Source organism: Idiotropiscis lumnitzeri, chromosome 11 (genome assembly GCF_059441095.1).
Source record: "Idiotropiscis lumnitzeri isolate Australia: NSW breed Sydney's pygmy pipehorse chromosome 11, RoL_Ilum_1.0, whole genome shotgun sequence".
NCBI classification, from domain to species: Eukaryota; Metazoa; Chordata; class Actinopteri; order Syngnathiformes; family Syngnathidae; genus Idiotropiscis; species Idiotropiscis lumnitzeri.
This window is the reverse complement of record NC_142401.1, coordinates 17,998,338-18,014,885: the sequence shown is the minus strand read 5'-3', so window position 1 is coordinate 18,014,885 and position 16,548 is coordinate 17,998,338. Positions and strand designations below refer to the sequence as shown.

At 41.6% G+C, this 16,548-nt stretch overlaps 2 protein-coding genes and 1 long non-coding RNA gene across 3 annotated transcripts; 1 reads left to right on the top strand and 2 right to left on the bottom strand.

Moving 5' to 3' along the window:
* The first annotated feature begins 210 nt into the window (after positions 1-210).
* Positions 211-3,379, top strand: LOC148327747 (uncharacterized). Its single transcript, XR_015845855.1, has 2 exons — positions 211-390; positions 2,027-3,379. It is a non-coding gene; the product is annotated as an uncharacterized LOC148327747 (long non-coding RNA).
* Positions 3,380-4,266: 887 nt separating this feature from the next.
* On the bottom strand, positions 4,267-7,714 carry LOC148327746 (uncharacterized). The gene is made up of 8 exons (XM_088309993.1): positions 7,707-7,714; positions 6,157-7,421; positions 5,971-6,065; positions 5,842-5,889; positions 5,524-5,748; positions 4,684-4,861; positions 4,440-4,613; positions 4,267-4,358 (listed from the first exon to the last, which is right to left on the bottom strand). The coding sequence occupies exons 1-8, from the start codon at positions 7,712-7,714 to the stop codon at positions 4,267-4,269; spliced, it is 2,085 nt and encodes a 694-aa protein (XP_088166119.1).
* An 82-nt stretch (positions 7,715-7,796) lies between these two features.
* nfatc2b (nuclear factor of activated T cells 2b) lies at positions 7,797-16,074 on the bottom strand. Its single transcript, XM_088307960.1, has 10 exons — positions 15,876-16,074; positions 14,237-15,131; positions 13,993-14,164; positions 13,321-13,523; positions 12,615-12,787; positions 11,026-11,166; positions 10,264-10,319; positions 10,021-10,153; positions 9,327-9,920; positions 7,797-8,134 (listed from the first exon to the last, which is right to left on the bottom strand). Exons 1-10 carry the CDS (start codon positions 15,967-15,969, stop codon positions 8,061-8,063), a joined length of 2,535 nt encoding a protein of 844 aa, XP_088164086.1. The 5' UTR covers positions 15,970-16,074; the 3' UTR covers positions 7,797-8,060.
* Between the last annotated feature and the right edge of the window lie 474 nt (positions 16,075-16,548).

The following is a 16,548-nucleotide window of genomic DNA, read 5'->3' as shown; positions in this document are numbered from 1 at the left end:
ACATAACCTTAACTTTTTAAGAGGTTTCAATAATTACGGAGGGCAATGTATGTAATTAATTTTTTTGTTAACCAATTTAAAAAAAATTGTACTAATGTACATGCTTAATTGCAAAAGGAAATACTGTTGCCCCACATTGTTGACATCATCCAATCTCTTAGGGACAGACAAAACTCACTCCAGCTTCGGCTTCGCATATACTAAAATTGGTCCTTCAGAGCCGTGAACCCAACATACTGGAGGCGTCCAGGAGCGAAGCCGACGACCGGGGACAATCGTGGCCACGACAAGATGAGGATTCTTTCTTTTTTTGGACCTGGTCCTCGACTTTGCTACTGGATGCTGAAAGTTGAAGGGAGGCTGCGGAGAGAGACGTTCAGCTCATCTTGGGTGAGTGTGTGAAGTCCGAATGTGATGAATGAGTGTGATAAATGTGGGCATTTGAAGGGGTACGTAGTTAAATTCTGCGTTAACAGGAGGGCGGACTCCTCTGCAAGTAAGTAGTTAAATTCCGTGGGGATATTGTGGGGACTAGACAGAGTAAGTCTTTAAAACTGTGTAAAACCGTAAGAATACTAGTCAATGTTACGTGAAGAGACAGAGATAGTCTATAACACTGATAGGGGATAACAGGGGTATATCCTCCACGCGCGTTTGAAAGGGGAAAAAAAGAGAAATAAGGGGAAAAAAAGACGAGGGAAAAAAAATAAATAAATAAAAAGGGAAAAATAGTGTGAATGAATAAGTGTGTATGGAGGCTTGCAACCTCATTTTGGAACAGGAAATTTAACCGACAACTGTCTGGGAAGCAGAAGCTTGGGAATTACCTAAAACAAAGTAATTGTCAGCCTGTTCAGGGATTGGAGAACAGTTTAGGAAAACATGGGGAAATCAAACAGTAAAAAAGCTAGCAAAAAGGATCCGAAACAACAATTGACGTGTAAGGACTAGAAATTTATAGAAAGCCAATGTCCGGAAAAAGTAAAACATTTAAACTCATGGATAACAAAATATGAATTCACTGGTCAGCTTAGTACACAAAAATACTTACAAAATAAAACGAAGAGAAGAGAGAGAAAAAAAAAAAAAAAAAAAAAAAGAGGTGGAGAAGCAGCTACCAAGCCATTCATAGGTGTGGCTGTGTGTGCGCTGATAGATAACGTTCTGCGAGGCAACATCATTGCAGACATACAACAACAAAGTCTTATGCAAGAGAAAATCTATGGCTAGAAAAAGGAGCTACTTTGACTAATGGCATATATGTCAGTTCAGAGGAAAAAAAAAAAAAAAAAAAAAAAAAAAAAACAATTCTTCCAAAAAATATTTTTCGCAATATTGACACATGTTGACACACATGTCAAACAGGAGGGATGGTATGGTAAGACAAACCAAACCAATTTTATACAACATATGGGTTTTAATTTTTTCTCAAAAGATTTTTTGAAGAGCCTGTATGATCTGTGCTCGACACAATTGTCAGGGAAACATAAGCCCAAAACGAGGACAGTTTCCCCAAGCAACATACACCTTGTGCATTGTAAAAAGTCATCTCAACCCTACCCTATTAGGGGTCTCTCGGTTGACATGATTTTCGCGTGGATAAAGAATTGAGATTTTGTGTTGTGTAGTTTTGGTTGCACTAAAAGCTGTGTTTCATGCATGTGTCCGAGACCATTACTATGAGTAATTCCAACAGCTCTTCCATCAACATGCCTTTTAGAAGTAATGATGAAATTAACACCTAATGCGGACTGCATTGCTTGGAATGATGTGTACGCTGCGATTAAGGCAACGAAAGATAAGCCTATCTTTTCTACCGATGTGGCAGTGGCTAACTTTACTTGTGTTAATCTCACAGGAACACAAGTGGTGTAAAACAACTGTACTCCAAGCAGGTACACTACTGCCACGCAGCGATGTGTGGTGGTGGTGCGGGGTACTAAACTATTTGATTCATTAAAGGACACAGTTGGAACTTGTGCATTGGTGTCACTTCTCTTACCAGTGTCTATTTTTCCATCCACAGCAAGGGATATTCAAAGGGCAGTTGAAGCTGACGAATACCCCTATTATTACGCCAGGAAAAGACGAAGTGCTTCCTGGAGGGATGGTGATATGACTTATTTGGATGCAATTGGCCAACCAAGGGGCGTACCAGATGAGTATAAATTGGTAAATCAAATCGCAGCGGGGTTCGAGTCCATTCTTCTTTGGATTACACCGAATAAGAATGTGGATCGAATAAATTACATACACTATAACGTGCAAAGATTGGGGAACTTCATTGAAGAAGGATTTATAGCTATTAAAGAACAATTGGTCCTACGTCGTCCTTCCATCTGGGGTGACGTAAAATTGGTCCAAAAGAACAATTGGCAGCAACATCACTCATGGCATTTCAAAACCGCATCGCGGTGGACATGCTGTTGGCAGAGAGAGGAGGGGTTTGCGCCATGATTGGGGATCAATGGTTGTACTTTCATTCCTAACAACACTTCTCCGGAAGGGTCCCTCACAAGAGCCATTGCAGGCTTGCGCACCCTGAAGCATAAGCTGAAGGAACACTCAGGTGTGACTACCTCTGCATGGGATGAGTGGTGGAACAAAACGTTTGGTAAATATAAAAATATGGTATTTTCTGTAATGATTTCTATAACAATGTTCACCTCAATCCTTGTACTGTATGGATGTTGTTGTATTCCCTGCATTCGCGTTTTGCTTTTCCGACTTATCTCAACAGCTCTCGCTCCAACAAATTCCAAACGACAGGAAATATATCCTTTGATTAATTACAGAAGTGCTGGTGATGGAGGAGACAGTGATGACCAAGTTGATGACGACGACTGAATTTACCTGGGAGATCCTATTCGTTAATCCAAAACGCTCAAATACATTAAAGTTAAACAAAGAAAAATAGAGGGGTTTACATTTGCTATCAAGCTAATGATTTGATGGAATTAAATCTTTGGAAATTCCATTGATGATAATATTTGGGGCAAATGTAGAATAAACAGGGGGGAATGTTAGAATAATATTTGGAGGTTATTATACATTTGCCATGACGCAACTTTATTTCAATACATGGTGCACATATCATGTTGAAAAGAAGGGCGGTGGCACTTCTTCAGAAGTGAGTCTGAAGCAAGCAACATCGTGCTAGGTCCTGATAAGAGATGCTGACGTCAAAGTCAGCTGCGACCCACGACGACACACCAATGATGAACCGGACCAAACCAGCTTTTGAGAAGACGAACTGTACCACCCTTGAGTGTAATCTGATTCCCCGATGTTATAAAAGGGAATGTGTGAAAAGCATCGAGGAACGGGAGGGGAGATAAAGTTGTCAAATAAACTTTGGTTAACCTTTCCGTCTCCAAAAGAGCTGTTTGTCTCTCCTTTTAGCTCACGAACACTATATGTCAAATTGGCGAACCTGACAATTCATAATCTTGTTCGCTCGGTCTTGACACACAGCTCATGATCGTAGCAGAGGGTGGGACTGATCGTTACAACAACAGCTTCGCCTCTCACTCATGTCCTTCTTAAACATGGCAGACAAAGTTTGCATCTTTTCAGATACTGTAGATACCTTTCAATCTCTTGCTCCATTATTCCATCACTTGTGAACAAGAGCTCAAGGTAATTGGACTCTTGCAGAATTTAATCCTCAACCTGGATAAAGAAGTCCGCCTTTTTCTGTCTAGAGACCATGGCCTCAGATTTGATAGTGCTGATTCTAATGCTAAAAACATCATGGTTACTTGAAGATTATGGCTTGATGACACCAACAGAGACTCACTTCCCAGGCCATTAAAGTGGAACTGGCTGAACCTTGAAATTCTGTCCACAAAAATTTCTGAACAGAATTGTGACAAAAGGCAGCCTTGGCTGGGTTCTACCCTAACTGGAAATGAAGCCAACCAGCTCCACATTGCTCCACCACAATAAGGTGAAGCACTGTGATGTCTCAGGGAGGAGAAATTCTGCGGTACAGGTTAAAATATCATCAAATAAGTCATTTTTAACAAACTGTCAAGTAAGACATTAACAAATAAATGACCTTCCAAACACTTTGAAAGGTGACTGAGCCAGTTATTAGGCCAAAACTGCGTTGCATAAACTTGACGCACTTACATTTACAAGTCACAAAGTATTCTAATATTTATTTGTCCATAGTATAAAAAAATATATTTACACAGCAACGGATTCCGTTGGCAGTTATGTTAACGTTTAGAAAATGGATTATATTGGTGAGGCCGAAGGGTATCAGAGTAGCCATGGGTGCCACTGCATCTGCTCCAGAGTGCAACGTTGAGTCGGGTCTAAGCTCAAGCACATCCACAAGAAATCTCCACAGTCTGATAGAGAAAAGTGCAAAATAGTGTTTACGCTGCAATGATCTGCTGATATATTGTGTTGTAGGAATGCAAATTGTTCACCTTGAGACAGATCCCTATTCAGTTGAAGCCCTTTAGAAAGGAACATGCACGTGTCAAAACGTTGCGTTCCGTCCAGCAGTTCAAAAAGTAACGCACCCAGGTGCCATACTGTGGTCGGACCGGCGCAATATGGACGCTTGTGTGTATACTCTGGAGGAGCATACTTCAAGGTTCCTACAAAGGAATGGACAAAGAACAACAATGGAACTGTCAGTTGGCACATCAGGAATGGAGAAGGTCTTACCGAAATAGTCATGGTATGGTTCCATGCTAACTAGGCAGCTGCAGCCAAAATCTATGACCCGCACTCGAGTGACGCCGGGTGAGGCCTCGAGTAGAATGTTTTCCTGCTTTAGATCTCGATGGAAGATGTTGGCAGCATGCATTTTGATTGCGGCGTCTACCAGCTGCCTCATGATGTACTGAGGAAAAAACAAGCCAGAGTAGCGTGAGAACAAATTATCTAGGGCCTTTCAAGGTTACGAATGGAATTCGGAGTAGTTTAGTTCATGTAGTCGCCAGCGGGCTCGCTCAGTAATATACTCAGTTTTTCATTCATTCGTTCATTCATTCATAATGCACTTTAGTGTCAGCCAGTTCTCCCTCAAGTGCCTCCAACTGGTGCAAAATGCTGCTGCTTGTCTTTTCACTGGAGCTCGGACGACCAATCACATAACCTCAATCTTAACCTCTCTTCACTGGCTCCCAGTACACTTAAGAGTTTGCTTTAAGATCATGCCTTTTCTGTTGCCGGTCCTTCTTATAGAATGCCCTCCCATTAAATGTTAGGCATTAACCTGCCATGTATGTCTTTGGAATGTGGGAGGAAACTAGAGTACCCAGAGTAAACCCACGCAGGCACGGGGAGAACATGCAAAATCCACACAGGAAGGCCGGAGCCGTAATCGAATCCTGCACCACTCTGAATCCATTGTGCTAACCACTAATCCAACGTGCCGCCCAGTATTATATCCAAATACCAAAATATTAAATTGTTGCAGCCCTAATATTTCAAAAGCACAAAGCCCTCACGAAACAATCACTCAGTGGACACTGAATGTACATTTCAATAATCTTTAGTTACCTTTGCCTCATCCTCCTCAAGTAGACCGAGAGTCCGTCGGGTCAAGTATGTCGACAAAGCCACAGAGTGGACCGGCCTCTCCATAACCAGAACGAGCTCTTTCTCCAGATCGCATATTTCCAGCAGTGATATAACAGCTGATTTGCCATCCGAGTTCTTGATACTGGATGCTTGCAGCATGAAGATGGCCTCCAAGGGGACCTTCTGCACCTTTCCATTTATGCTCTATGAAATAGTGAGCACATTTAGACAATGCAAAGATAAAAGGATATCAAGGAAAAAAATAAAAAGGAAGGTCGAAGGCAAAAGTGGTCTCACCAATGGGACATTTTTTACTTTTGCTTTGGGGATGTATTTGATCGCCACCTTCAGGATGAATTTGGTTAGCTTTGGGAACAAATAAATTGTGTTTGTACAGAGTGTGTACAGTGCAAACTGGCGACTTACTGGATTATAATCCGTTTTCCTGTGACCCGCATAGACTGATCCAAAACCTCCTTTGCCAATCTTTGCAAACTTCTCATATTTGGTCTCAAACGTGGCTGCACACAAACAGATTCGGATTTACTGAGCCGAAGCAAAACTCTACTGGATCACTTGTTGGAAATTTGACACGTTACACTGTCATCTTACCTCTGCTTGTTGAACTTAAGAGAATTGTTTTCACTTGGTCTAAGAAAGAAGTTTTTGGTTTGAAGAAAGACTCCCTTTCTGCCGGCAGAGCCTCATGCACCTCAGTTGCTTTGCATAAACTTTCTCTTGGTGGCATTGCTTTCTCAGACAACGTAGTAGTGTTCACCCTCTGCTGGTTTGTGACACATTCTTTCTTATTACCCTTCTTCACAGCCTGTACTGAAACCTTGTTATCTTTGATCCTCTTCTTCATTATGAAGGTGTCTGGTTTTGCGTTGTCTTTACATCTGTTCACCGACACTTTGATCGGTTTGCCTTTCTTTTCCCTTTTAAGGGTTGTGCCCGAGTGTTTGTTGCTGCTCTTATCCAGAAGATCCTTCTCTATCTCAACCGTATCTTCAAGCCGCTGTTTCTTCCTGGTGGCTTCTTGTCTAGTCTCAGCCTTCCGCTTTTTCGCCATTGTCTTGACAGTTGTTTTAGGGAGGAGGGGGTCTAGTTTTGTGTGTGTCCTGGGTACTTTCGCTGGCGCAGCCTCCACTGGACGCTTTTTCGCTCTGACTCTTAGCTTACTTGTTGTCTTTTGGTCTGTGCTAGATTTGAGTTTGGTCCCTTTTTGTGGCATAAATTTAACCGGCATTTCTGCAACTTTGACCTTCCACTTCCTAATGTCTTCCTCAGGTAGCTTGCCAGATTCTTTCTTGATTGCTTTAACTTGCACAGCCTTAACAAGTGAATTTTGGGGTTTGAGTCTTTGTTTACTTGTGACAGTGCTTTGTTTTAGACCAGACCCTATCTGGGTTTTTGTAGCCTTCGTGGCAGATTTTGTGGCTTTGGACCTCTCCTTCCTGATGAGCGTTTCAGGTTTTGTGCACGACTTTACTATGGTCCCTTCAGCAACCATAGTCTTCACTGGTAACTTTGTACCTTTGAGCCTCTGCGTCCTGTTGATGGTCTTTCTTTTCGTGTTAGCCTTTGGTTTACTCGCTTTGGCAGTCACAAGCGTCTTGGTGTCTTTAGCATCCTGTTTATCTGGTATCGTGTCAACTTTCCTGTTCGTCTTTTGAGCGGGCACAACCTCGAGACTGACCTTTGGGGTTATGTCACACGAATCGTGCCATTTTGTGAAATGTTTGCCATTTCTAAGTTTCCCTTGAAATCTTGTGACCTCAAGCACATTTTCTTGGTTCCCTGCAACTGATATAAAAACATTCAAATACATTTTAACATTCAGTATTAGAAATGTTTTCAAACCATCGTTTAAGCCACTTATTTAACAGAGAGTCTTTTGCCCGTCATTTTCTGATAAATATAAGACTGGATCTAGCTCAGGAATCAGAAAACCCCACGGAGACATAGACAATTTGCTTTGAACACGGTTTTGAATTATTTGTAATTCTCCAAGTTTGTCACACTTAACTGGATTCAACTTAAGGCTAGCTAGTTTTGTTTATAGCAGGATTTATGCAGTATTTAAAGCAACTCTCCAATTTTCCTTTTGCGTATACGCACCCAAATTGTCGTCACAGGATGGGAAATCAAAGATCCCAAACTTGTCCATGTTGTTTCATGTGCAAGGGAGAATGATTATTATGAAAACAGAAAAATCTCGACCATTTGAAAGAATGACTGTACTGCACCACTACATGTGTATATATACATTGGGTATACAATACATACTGCATACAGACATGTTTTGATTATTAGGAGTTTAACACCTACTCCTTTATACATAATACACACACGTACATAAGCACAATCACATGAAAGGTACTACTTGTAAAAGCTGACTCAAAAATCACTGATGACAACATAAAGAATTCAATGCAAATGCTGACGATGTCGGTGATGACTGGGATTTATTTAGCCGAAAGTGTCGTGATCCTGAGTTGTTGTTGTTCTTCTTCTTATAGTCTGGGATGCCCCGGGCCTCCAGCGTCACGGTGGTGGTCTCTCAGGTCTCTTCGTATGATGTCATTCACTGCAAAAAATAAATAAATAACAACCAAAAAAGGATATAACAATTTTAAATATCATTCTCTCCAATGTTTAACCTGCAAGGAATATCCACCACTGGAATAAATGTAGTTACAGGCATAACCACCAGCTGGCAATGCTTCATTCCTTTTTTATTTTTGTGGGCCGAATATCTATTGTTGCTAAAGTACATTATTCCCCAAAAGATTCAAGAACAGGAGTACAACAAAAAAAAGAAGTTGGATGTTGTTAGACTTTGCACCCACCACTATGTCAGTCTGCATGAAACACAGAATGGACACAGGAGCTTTGTTTGACACCGGTTTGGCTACTTTATTTTATATTTGCATATATACAGTACTTCCCGTTAATGTGTCCACAGGGAAGATAATAAATAATTTGGTCCACAGACAACAAGATCCGTCAGTGGGCCTTGCAACGGATGTGATGACGCTGCTTTCTTGATTTGGGGAAGACAGTGTACATGACACTTCTGCTAGTGTGTGTTTAAAAGTAAACGAATGTGTAAAAGCAAGAGTAACAGAGACGGGAAAGTCAAGAGAAAAAGGCCACATAAACCACAACTCAGGATTTGCAAGCGAACACTTGCAATGTGCCTGCTTGCTTTGCAGACTGGATGGCAAGAATCAGACCTGTCAGGCTTTGTTGTCCTTTTAGATGACATTTCTAAAGAGTAGTCCTCAATTTGTATCTGTGGCCACACTAATGGTGTCTCGTAGTATAATCAGAAATGACTTTGTTCTTAATACTATAATTTTGCATTAATTCAGGCACACTCTTGAGCCGGCGTGGGCAAACTACGACCGGGGGCCACATGTGGCCCGTTAAGCGTTTTAATCCGGCCCGCCAAACTTGAAAAAAATTAAATGAATAAACCTTGTAAATACTTTATTTTCTAAATACTGTGGTATGTCAAAGAAAGATATTTTGTCGTAATGCTTTTGTTCATTTTCATTTAACATATATATTTTTTTATCCAACGAGGTTATGTTACCAAAACACTCCATCCATCAACTCCTGGTCTGGCCCCTCTGTCAAATTTAAGAACCCATTGAGGCCCACCAATCAAAAAGTTTGCCCAGCCCTGCTCTTGAGATATAAACTGGATGATAATTGATTGCATCTTAGTTTATCTGACTGTGAAAATAGGCTGTGTACAAGCTGAATTTACTCACCGTCTTCCAGGTAGACACAGCTGAGCTCCTCCTGTTTTACTGTAACCTCCTTCTGAGTTTGAGCTTCTTGGTTGACTCCGTTCAAGCCGGTCTGGGTTAAAGACTTCACACAAATGTCACTTTGGACGAATGTGGAAGGCAAAGCCTTTCGTAAAGACGGCTTAAATTGCACAGAACTTTGATGTCTTGTCGATGAATAAGCCTGGACTCTTTGTGTCAACTGAGGGCTTTGACTCAGTTTGTTTGTGGCGGTTTTGACATTGCAACCCTGAGGGAGATGGGCTGAGGCATGGACATTGCAAGGGATTGATGCCTGAAGGATGCTACCATGGATAGTGGTAGCATAGTTTTGATAATAAAGCTGGTTTGTAGGGTGGCAAAGGTCTGGTTTGTTGATTAGATTGCCTGCCCTTGACTGGTAAAAGACTGGTTGGTAATCCCATGGATCTGCTGCACGCACACTGAATGTTTGAAGACTGCTCTCCCTCTCCAACCGATGAACGAGTGACCTCACTTGTGTGTCAGAACAAGGCTGAGTGTCGGCGTAATCACACAAATTCACCTGCCACTCGTCCAGTGGCTCTGTTTTGATGTCTGGGATACAAAAAGAAAGCTGCTCAGACGCTGCTAGCCTTCAATTTGATGAGTAAAACATGGACTCATGTTTTGTATTTCAGGGGGATGAGTTAAATACCTATCAAGGGGGTGTAGATGAAGTGCTGAGGTTCACTGCGCTTCTTCTTTCCATTGATGACATAGAAGTTGACTTTGGCTGGGTAACAAATGGTTCGATCACGATATGGAGGGACCTCAACCGACAATATATTCTGGAAGGGACGTTGAAAATGTTAGCTGTTGAAACAGTTGCGGTTCGAGGCTATGGAAGGTTGTCAGATATACATTTTATGGAACTGTTGTGCGACTACAAGAAACTCACAGATTGGCTTTTCTCTCGGTCTGTGTTTGCCTCCACCTCCCAGATTTGTTGGCCATCTGAAAGTAGTGGACAGACATGTAGAGAAAAGACAGCATAAAAATGCTTTTAAACAGTCAAATATGGTTTTGGTTTGTCGTGAAGTGGAGTGTTCAACTTGCCTACTCTCTTACTCACCTTGCTCTTGCTTTTCTTATTCGTTTTTAAATCCAAATTTAGTCTGTTTAACCACATCCTGCTTATTGAAACCCATGCAACCATGATGTTGTTCATTTAGTTCTCAACAGTGCGTTAGGTTCATTCTCACAAAACCAGCATGCAGAAGCAGCAGAACCGGATAAAATATTTCCACGTAAAATTATACACTCATGCAGTCTTTTACAAGATCCAATACAAAATCTGCCTGTTCCTTGTGGGAATATTAACATCCACATTTAACCTGTGGTTTAAAACTTGGCTGTAGGAAGAGCCTTAGCATGTTCAAGATGTTGTCACCCACAGTTTGAAAATGGAGGTTTTATAGGCCAGTGTGGTGTAATCTTTCTTTTTTTATATGCATCTCTGAACAAAATCAAAAATGAATGTGGTTATTTGCTTCAGTGGTTTGCTGTATCTCTTTTAGAAGAAGCCTGGTTTGATGGTTAGACACGTTTCCGGTGTTTGTGCTCAGTAGGATTGCAAGGTACTTTCTGTTTTTAAATGGTTACTCTGCATCCTAGTGATTCAAACCTAGTATGTCATTTCTGTTTCACATAGAACTCTGACCTTCTGTCTTCTCTGAGAACATCACTCTCGAGTCGTATGTGAAGTTCTGCCCAGTTAGGAGCATTTGTTGCCCACCAAGTACGGAACATCTGTCCATGTTCTGCATCTTGACCAAAGGGATCTCCTGAGCGGAATGCTGGGCTGAACAAAAACAGTTTCAAATTATATATTTTTTTTGCAAAAGAATAATAACAACAGCCAGTACAGGCCTTCTGAGCTATAGTTTTACCAACATCCGCTTAGCGGTTACAGACGGCACACAATGAACTTGTTTGCACACTGGCGTAAGAATACATCAAGACGCAGCACATGAAGACGTTATGATTACTTTAGTGTAGTTTTATGATAGACTATAGTGAAGGATTCTGGAATGAAATAAAAATACACAAAATAATCTTTATTATTTTGATAGAGATTGAAATCGATTTCAAAACTTAGTATCGGGGTTAGTCAAGTACAAAATGGCGGTGTAAATATCATGTAAAATTCAAGCCTCTTGCATTTTCATTCTTCTCCGTCCACACCTTTGATGCCATCCTTACGTACACTGACTCATAGTGAAAACATTACCTTTATCATATTTATTTTGTCTTATTTTATTTTCAAAAGTCTTGGGATTTGTTGGGCTAACCAGAGATCTCAGGGATTGCATTTTCTGCCATGTCACGTGAAAATGTGTGTTGGGATGACAAAAAAAGTAATTGGACCATGAATCCTTTAAAACTCAACTTTAAATATAACTTGAAAGGAAAAAGAGAAAATACTTTTCTAACAAAATGAAATAAAAAATTATTAAAATAATAGCAATTAAAATTTTATTTGAAGAAATGTAACTCCGGAAATCGATACTAATTTCCTCTTATAATTTGAATGGGATCCTCCAATTACTTTAGCATTAGCACTAGCAATGTTTTGTTCTACAATGTGTCGTCCACCTTTCCATTATCCAAGCCGCTTATCCTCACAAGGTTCGCAGGTGTGCTGGTGATTATTTTTATTAGGTGTTTAATTTTAAAGTAAACTGAGTGTCATTAAACAGCTTAAACCATGCTATATTTGCTACATACTTGCTATGTAAGCAACATGGTGCATTCAGGGTATTTTCAAAATCGGAAACTTGTAAATGCACCGCACCAGAATGCAGATTAATTGTTTTCTTCGATTATAAAATGTTAAAGATCGAGAGAAGCCAAAATCAAATTCATGATTAAAATTTCGATTAACTGTCCAACATTCTGAATTAGTTACAAATTCCGGTTACAACGCTGCCCTAAGAATGGAATTACGTCGTAATTTGAGGAACCTTAAAAGATAAGATAGTTTTATTTGGAATAAGACTATTTCAGGTCTATTTTGGGATAGTCCAGAGAAGTGTTCATTTTTTGAAGTGAAAAATATGCCATTTTCTGGATTGTTTTAAAGAATAGTAGAGTCGTCTATTTTAAGATATACAAAGTACAACATTGGAATTATTATCAGAAAATAGAACCGTCTGAAGAATGTTGAATATCATTAAATTAGCACAGAAAAAAAAAACGGGCATGATCCCACCAAATGCAATTAAGACTTATCTTTTGCTACATCCTTACAGCATTCGATTGGATGGGAGGCCACTTGAAGCGACACCAATTGGCCACCAGGTTGTGGTATGTGAACGCGAAACACGAGGCGTACGCAAGTGTTTTTGCGTCCAATGTCAGTCTCGCCATTGCGCAGTTCGATGTCAGCATTTCTCCGCTTTAGAATTCCAACACAGTCAATCCTGGGAAACACGGCAAAAGAGCAGCAGTTACGCAGGATTCTGTCTCAGTAATGTAGCGTAGAGCAAAATAGGTTAAAGACTTAAGGAAATGGAATTATAAATTTAAAGGTCATTCTGAGCTATTTTGAGAAATCAAAAAGAATCTCTAAGCGTGATTTTATTGTAATTATTTACGTGACATCTGGAAACCATTGAATAGGGCCAAATCCTATGTAAGACTATTGGTTCATTGGCACTACATTTATGAGCCTTATAAAATATTATTTAGTTCCAATTGTTTGAAACAGTTCTTTTTCTCAAAGCATTTATGGTTGTGGTTGTAAACACCTGGAGGCCTGTATATCTTTCATGGAAAACCAAGCTGGCACACAGGAAGTGTTGCATGTTTGTATCAGCAATGACATTAAAATATGTTTTAGGTGTAAAAAGACTCATTGATTCTGATTTGAACACCCTTCGAGAGATTCAAGAAGGCCACTGAAGCTCAGGAAGTGTTAATGTCTCCGGGGACTGTTTTTTATGTGAGCACTCACACAACTCTCATGTTGTTGTTTGGCTGAAGAGGAATTTCTAACACTTTGGTCCCATTGACCATCTTCTCCATGCTGGGCGTGGTCACCGTCTTCCCGGTGATGCGGTGGGCCTGGTAGAACGCGTGCGGTTTCAGCTGCCTCTCGTCGGCTGTCCCGATGAAGACCTGCAGGCCAAGCGGAGCCGTGCCTCGATAACCGTGGAGCTGGTGAGTGCAATGAAAGCATCTTAGTATGGCGCTTGAAAAGGGGATCTCTCACAAAATCATTCTTTTGCCTCGCTGAAGAACACCAAGCCATTGAACCAGGAAAAAGAGCAACAGCTCATTCATTCCTTCGCCAGACCAGTCAATAAAGACCATTTAGGAAATATTTGCTTTTTATTTGAATAAAAGCAACCTGCTGGTGTGTTTACAGCCAGCTTCAACAAGCCGTATCATGATCATGGATCATGTGAGCGTACGGATCATTTGAATTTGCATTGCTCTCTGTTTTACATAGACACAGTGTCTTTGCAGGAAATGCTCTTGTGTGTGCACAATCTCGCTTCTGCTTATTTCTAATGAACGGATGGCAGGGACAAGAAGTGAGAGTGATTTTTTTTATCCCCCTACTAGTTGCTTGATGTTGAAGCATCAAACATCACAAAGATTTTGAATTGATCAAACCAAGTACCTGGACTTGTGGGTGCGCGCCATTTGGTGTCTTGACAGGGCCGCGGCTGCCCTCGGTCTCGTAGTGAGCCCTGTGGTGAGATCTTGGCTGGGTCTTGATCACCAGCTCGTACTGGCTTGACTGACTGGGCAATGGCCACTCTAGAGAGGGTGTCGGTGCCAAGGAAAGACCTCTTAAGAAGAAAGGAGGGATAAGAGACGACATACTTGATATTCTTTAAATTTGAGAAAGAAATGTAACACACCCAAATGCTCCAAAGTGGACTGGCTGATGAGGCCATGAAGTTGGGCGTACGCAGAAGCCGGGTCTGACTTCAGCTGCTACCCAGCCAACCCTCTCCAGCTCTTGACCCTCCCTGTACATGCAATCTGGCCTTGGGTTTGGCACATTTGCACCACGCACCGTATCTTGAGATAAGAGGAGGTTGCTCATCTTGTCTTCTGGGCACAGCCCAGAGTCCCGAGCCTGGGTCTGGCGCTCATCTGGAGCCCGGTTCAGTTGGAGGGGGAGGGAGCCCAGCAGGTTGTAGGGCTCGGGGATAGGGCTCGGGCTCCGGGAACGTTGTTTGACAGGAGTGGGACCTGGACAAGGGAGGGCCTGGTCGATGGTGCGCTTGCCTTGTGGCGACACTGAGCGGCAGCGCCGGTGGACAAGTGGTGAGGGGGTGACTTGGTGCAGAGGCAGGAGGAAGAGCTCGTCGCTGAAGCTATTACCCGGAGAGGAGTGGGAGGAAGATGTTTGGATACCCTGGAGAAAGGGGCAGAGATCTATGGTGGGCAAATTTGTGGCACATGCGCCTTTATTAGAAGGGGAGATGCATGGTGAGGCTGATGGAGAGCATCCTTCTGCCGGCCAGCCGGTGGAGGAGTTGCTACTAGCAGGACTTGCACACTCCCGGTAGGCTCCAAGGGCTTTGGAGCCGGGACTCAGCTGTAAGGCCTGGGGGGTCAGAGAGTCCCCTGACGGAGTGATCTCAATCCTCGGGCTGGGAGCCGGGATGACCCCTTGTGCTGTCGCCAGGCCCATGGAGTCAAACACCACCCCCGATGAGCTTTTGTCAGCTGGGCTATTCGTGGAGGCATCCTGAGTGAATCCAGTGTGATGGTTGACCTCCAGTAGGGCGGAATGACCAGCATCACCTGCCAATATAACCAGAGACACTCTTTTGTACTCAGATTTTGTAATTGAACATTTTAGTAAAATACAGCACTTTAGTGGGATAAATTGCACTTCCCCTTGTGATCAAAGTTAACAAAGGTTGTTGGACATCTCTTAAAAGATTATGCTGAGGTGCAGGTGTGTTAAGAGTGATTTTTCAGCCCTGATCTGCTGGCGAAACTGTCAGGGCAGACAATCGTAAATGTTAGACTTACAAAATATTTATGATGGAAAATCTTTAATACTGAGTATGTCCGAGCCAAGACTTCCGTGATTGTAACGTGAACTGGAATAATTAGACAGTGACCTGAACCTCATGTTGTTGCTGTACATAAACCGAGGGGAAACTGGTTGTGTTACTAGATAAGTTAACCATCAGCCAAGATATTAAAAATCAGGACGTGTTTACTTTATTTTAGCCACTTTAAATTTGTTGAACTAACAATGAAATCAAGACCACATTAGTTACACACCACACTGAGAGCTCATCAATGGCTGAACTATGAATGAAAATCGAGCAGTGGAGAGTTTTGGGTGTGTATGTGTGTAATGCTATAAATTGTATGTGTCCAAGTTCCAACTAAGTCCCTCCTACACTTGTATTAAATTTATGAAAAACTGTATACATACACACTAATAGAAAATTCAACCACACATATGCTATTAAACAAAGATTGTAGCTGCACTTATTTCGGCATGCAGTGTTACATTTAATGGATGCTCACCTGTGATATAGCCAGAAGAAAAATCCTCACCAGGTGGATTATAGAGAAACAGATCTGAAAAATCCAACTCTTCCTGACTGATGTCAGATGCCATCTCCAGCCTCTGATATAGTTCTTGAGTTTTTTTTTTTGCCAAATAACAATAAAGACCTCAACGACAATAGCCAACAATATGAGATGTGTATTGTAGTTTTGGGGAGTTGCTCGACTCACACAGCAAACTTCCTGTCACTGCTTTGGGCGTAGAGTGTGCGTTTATGTGCGTGTGTGCGTGTGTGTGCGCACGCGCGCGTGAGAGGGCGCGCGCAAGTGCAGTTTTAATTTGGACTGTTTTTATTTGGTTGATAAAATGAAATCTTAAATTATTTTTTTTTAAATAAAATGGCGCTTATATGGCGGCCGTTCTGAAGGTTAGTAAATACAGGAGCGATAAACATTTGACCGCTAGAGGACAGCATTGCACAATTTCTTCCCACTTTATACTCGCTCAGTGGTGGATATCTATTTTCCACACAATTAACACAATCACTATTGTGAGTCTAATGTGATGTGATATTACTCGATAAAATTATGCGGTTTACCAGCTTCTAAAGTCTTTAATTCCGCTCTTAATTCAATTTGAATGAGCAATCGTATTGTGCATATAGTATGCAGTATTGTGGGACTGGTAAAT

Coding starts and splice junctions, on each gene's coding strand:
- LOC148327746 (XM_088309993.1), bottom strand. Junction 4,862..5,523: donor TTGAGGAGGATGAGGCAAAG/GTAACTAAAGAT, acceptor TTTTTTCCTCAG/TACATCATGAGGCAGCTGGT. Junction 4,614..4,683: donor ACCATACCATGACTATTTCG/GTAAGACCTTCT, acceptor ATTCCTTTGTAG/GAACCTTGAAGTATGCTCCT.
- nfatc2b (XM_088307960.1), bottom strand. CDS start 15,969: ATGGCATCTGACATCAGTCAGGAAGAGTTGGATTTTTCAGATCTGTTT. Junction 11,167..12,614: donor CTCCCATCCAATCGAATGCT/GTAAGGATGTAG, acceptor GTTTTTGTTCAG/CCCAGCATTCCGCTCAGGAG. Junction 10,320..11,025: donor GTTCTCAGAGAAGACAGAAG/GTCAGAGTTCTA, acceptor CACTACTTTCAG/ATGGCCAACAAATCTGGGAG.